Source organism: Mandrillus leucophaeus, unplaced genomic scaffold, assembly GCF_000951045.1.
Source record: "Mandrillus leucophaeus isolate KB7577 unplaced genomic scaffold, Mleu.le_1.0 Scaffold212, whole genome shotgun sequence".
NCBI classification, from domain to species: Eukaryota; Metazoa; Chordata; class Mammalia; order Primates; family Cercopithecidae; genus Mandrillus; species Mandrillus leucophaeus.
In genome coordinates this window covers 323,694-326,964 of record NW_012102166.1, presented here as the reverse complement: position 1 = coordinate 326,964, position 3,271 = coordinate 323,694, and the positions used below count along the sequence as shown (strand labels likewise).

Sequence of the window (3,271 nt, the reverse complement as noted above, 5' to 3'; positions counted from 1 at the left end):
AGGAAATGGAATTTAAGTTTAAAAATTGAATCTATTAAAAGAAAAACATTAAGTAATTAATCGCAGAAGTGGCATAGAGAATCAGCAAAACTCATACTTTGGATCAGGCATCCAATCTGATCCAAATACACAGCAATATAGGTAGAACACATGTATTAAAAAGATAAAAAAGCTGGGCGTGGTGGCTTGGGCCTGTAGTCTCAGCTACTCGGGAGGCTGAGGCACGAGAATTGCTTGAACCTGGGAGATGGAGGTTGCAGTGAGCCGAGATTGTGCCACTGCATTCCAGCCTGGGGGACACAGTGAGACTCTGTCTCAAAAATAAAATAAAATAAAATAAAATAAAATAAAATAAAATAAAGTAAAATAAAAATCAATCAGCTAAGACCTAAGGAAAAGAGAAACTTTACTGGTAATCAAGTAGCAGGAAGCCTAGATAATGTTTTCATGATGAGGGTTGGAGGGACAGAGACCAGGGGACTTGAGATTGTGCCAAACATCTTCTCTTATGGGATGTGGGGAGATGTGATATCAACTTCAAAAAAGAATAAAAAGAAACAGAGAAGTGTGGCAAACAGAGGGAGTATGTGACGTGCCCAGGGTCCCACAGTCATTATGTGGTAGAGGCAAGCACTAAAGCCAGTGCCATCAGGACCCACAGGTGGTGCGCCAGGCTTTATCGTGGGACCATTCGCACGTATTTTGTCACTCACCAGCAGAGTGGTATCAAGGCCGCGCCATGCCTAGTCAATTGCTCTTTTCTTCATTTTTGGCCATCTCTTTTGTTCCAGGCTGTGAATGGGTAGAGGGAGGGACTGCCCCTGTGTTCGAGCCCCGAGCTGTTAGCCACCTGGTCACGTGGCAGGACGGCCGATGCAGCAGCGAATTCCTGGCCTCTCTACCCCAGCCGAAGTCTCATCTCAGTGTGGCCACGGGCTTTGGCTGTGCAACTATCTTCTGGCTTTTGAAACATTGGTACGGGCAACTGCACTTTGACTTGGGGGCCGGGTTTCTGGGAGGATGAGAATGGGCCGGGGCTGCGTCAGCATCGCCCCGCCTGCTGGGCTCTGCTGCAGGGAGTGTGTCTTGGCAGGACAAGAGGGAGCATGGCCTGGACCTAGATTGGGTCCAGCCGCATCCTTTTGCAGAGGGCTCTCTATTGGTTATCCAGTTCCCACCCAGATGGGAAAAGGAAGGGACACAGAGGGCAAGTGACTTGCCGAGGGTCACAGAGAGAGTTTGCAGTGTGTTCAGGCCTGCGAGGCTGCTGCGGAGGCCGACGTCTGCTTTCCCAGGCTTGACACTTCCTCCTCTGAGGCCCTTCCCCTGGGGCTGACTTAGGCTGGCTTTGCTTGGGGCAGCTGGAAGGTCCTAATCCCAGGGACCCAGCTGGACTTGAGCCATAGCATGTGGGGTTGTGGCTGCCACCTGGCCATGGCACAGCTGGTCCCCGCTGCCTGCTGCTAGATGCGGCACATGCTTCCGAGTTCATGTTGTACCATGTTGAGTTGCTTTTGGTATGAAAAACAGCCCGGAGTTCCTGAAGTCCTACGACGCAGCCGGTACCGTCCATGACTATGTGGTTGCCATGCTGTGTGGCTTGCCGAGACCCCTGATGTCCGACCAGAACGCTGCTAGCTGGGGCTATTTCAACACGCAGAGCCAAAGCTGGAACGTGGAGATGTGAGTATCACATCCTTGCAGGCTGTTCCTCCTGCTCCAATCCGAAGGGCAACCCCAGAGCCAATGCTTCAGTGGGAGCTTTCCCACCTGGGAGTGGCGGAGGGTTCCTGGAGGCCAGGGTCAGGGTCCAGTGCCCCCAGCCTGTCCCAGTCACGGGGCATGGGTGGGCCAAGTGTAAGCGCAGCCCTGAGCCCTGGGGTAGGGGCTTCAGCCATGCTGTCGTCCTCCACAGCCCCCCAGACCCTGGGTGGGCTGTCCCTTCTCTGTGACTGTGGGCCCAGTCTGTAGGTTTCAGAGTACAACTTTCACTCTTTAATACTTAGAGGGCCAGGCACAGTGGCTCACGCCTGTAATTCCAGCACTTTGGGAGGCTGAGACCTGTGGATCATCTGAGGTCAGGAGTTCGAGACCAGCCTGGGCAACGTGGTGAAACCCCATCTCTACTAAAAATACAAAAATGAACTGGGCATGGTGGCAGGTGCCTGTAGTCCCAGCTACTCCAGAGGCTGAGGCAGGAGAATCACTTGAACCCAAGAGGCGGATGTTGCATTGAGCCAAGATTGCACCACTGCACTTCCGCCTGGGGGACAGAGCGAGACTCTGTCTCCAAAAAAAGAAAAAAGAACTAGAGATAGTAGGCTTGAAGGATGCCTTTTAAGTTCTTTTAAACAATCATTTGCCTTTTCAGGTACAGAAATCCAGTGCCCTGTAAGTTCACTTCCTTCAGGGCCCAAATTCTGAGCTCTGAAATAAAACAAAAAGCACCTGGTAGTTCAGGTAAAGGACTTTCCAGCATGTTGTGTGAAATTGACAGCCCCCATTCACTAACGCTGAGTGATGAATGCATTTGATATTCAGGAGCTTGCTGCGTTTGACTTTGGTTTGGACTGTGCTAACCAACCATGATGGCGCCGAACCTCTGGCTGCCTCCGTTCACAGAGTTTTTGAGTTCCCTTCAAACAGGGGAGGCTGGACTTGATCACGGCTGCTTATGTTGTTTGTTTTCTTTCCTGGAAGGTGAATCCTAAGCTTATGAAAACCAGTGTACTCTACTGACAAAGCCTAAGCTCATGGTTTTAAAAAAGCCAGAGAAGCTGCCTGTGACGGCTCTGAATTCTATCCCCTCTCGGCCACGTGTGTCCTATAGCACTTTCCTGTGCAGAGTTTCCTGGAAACAAACAAACAACAAAAAAGAAAGCAGCTGGGTGTGGGGGAGTACGTCTGCTTGGGAGGCTGAGGCGGGAGAATTGCTTGAGCCTGGGAAGTTGAGGTTACAGTGAGCAGTGATCACACTACTCTACTCCAGCCTGGGTCACAGAGCGAGACCCTGTCTGAAAAAAAGAAGGAGCCGGGTGCAGTGGTTCACGCCTGTAATCCCAGCACTTTGGGAGGCTGAAGCAGGTGAATCATGTGAGGTCAGGAGTTCAAGACCAGCCTGGCCAACATGGCGAAACCCATCTCTACTAAAAATACAAAAAGTAGCCGGGCGTGGTTGTGTGTGCCTGTAATTCCAGCTACTAGGGAGGCTGAGGCAGGAGAATTGCTTGAACCTGGGAGGCAGAGGTTGCAGTGAGCCAAGATAGTGCCA

The 3,271-nt window shown here is 51.3% G+C and overlaps 1 protein-coding gene across 1 annotated transcript in view; it reads left to right on the top strand.

Annotated features, from left to right (window-relative positions):
• SHPK (sedoheptulokinase) overlaps positions 1–3,271 on the top strand; it is a 44,361-nt gene that overhangs the window by 21,685 nt on the left and 19,405 nt on the right. Inside the window, exons 3-4 of the mRNA XM_011980449.1 lie at positions 792–975; positions 1,531–1,683. Coding sequence (XP_011835839.1) covers positions 792–975; positions 1,531–1,683 — 337 coding nt within the window. The remainder of the gene's footprint in view (positions 1–791; positions 976–1,530; positions 1,684–3,271) is intronic.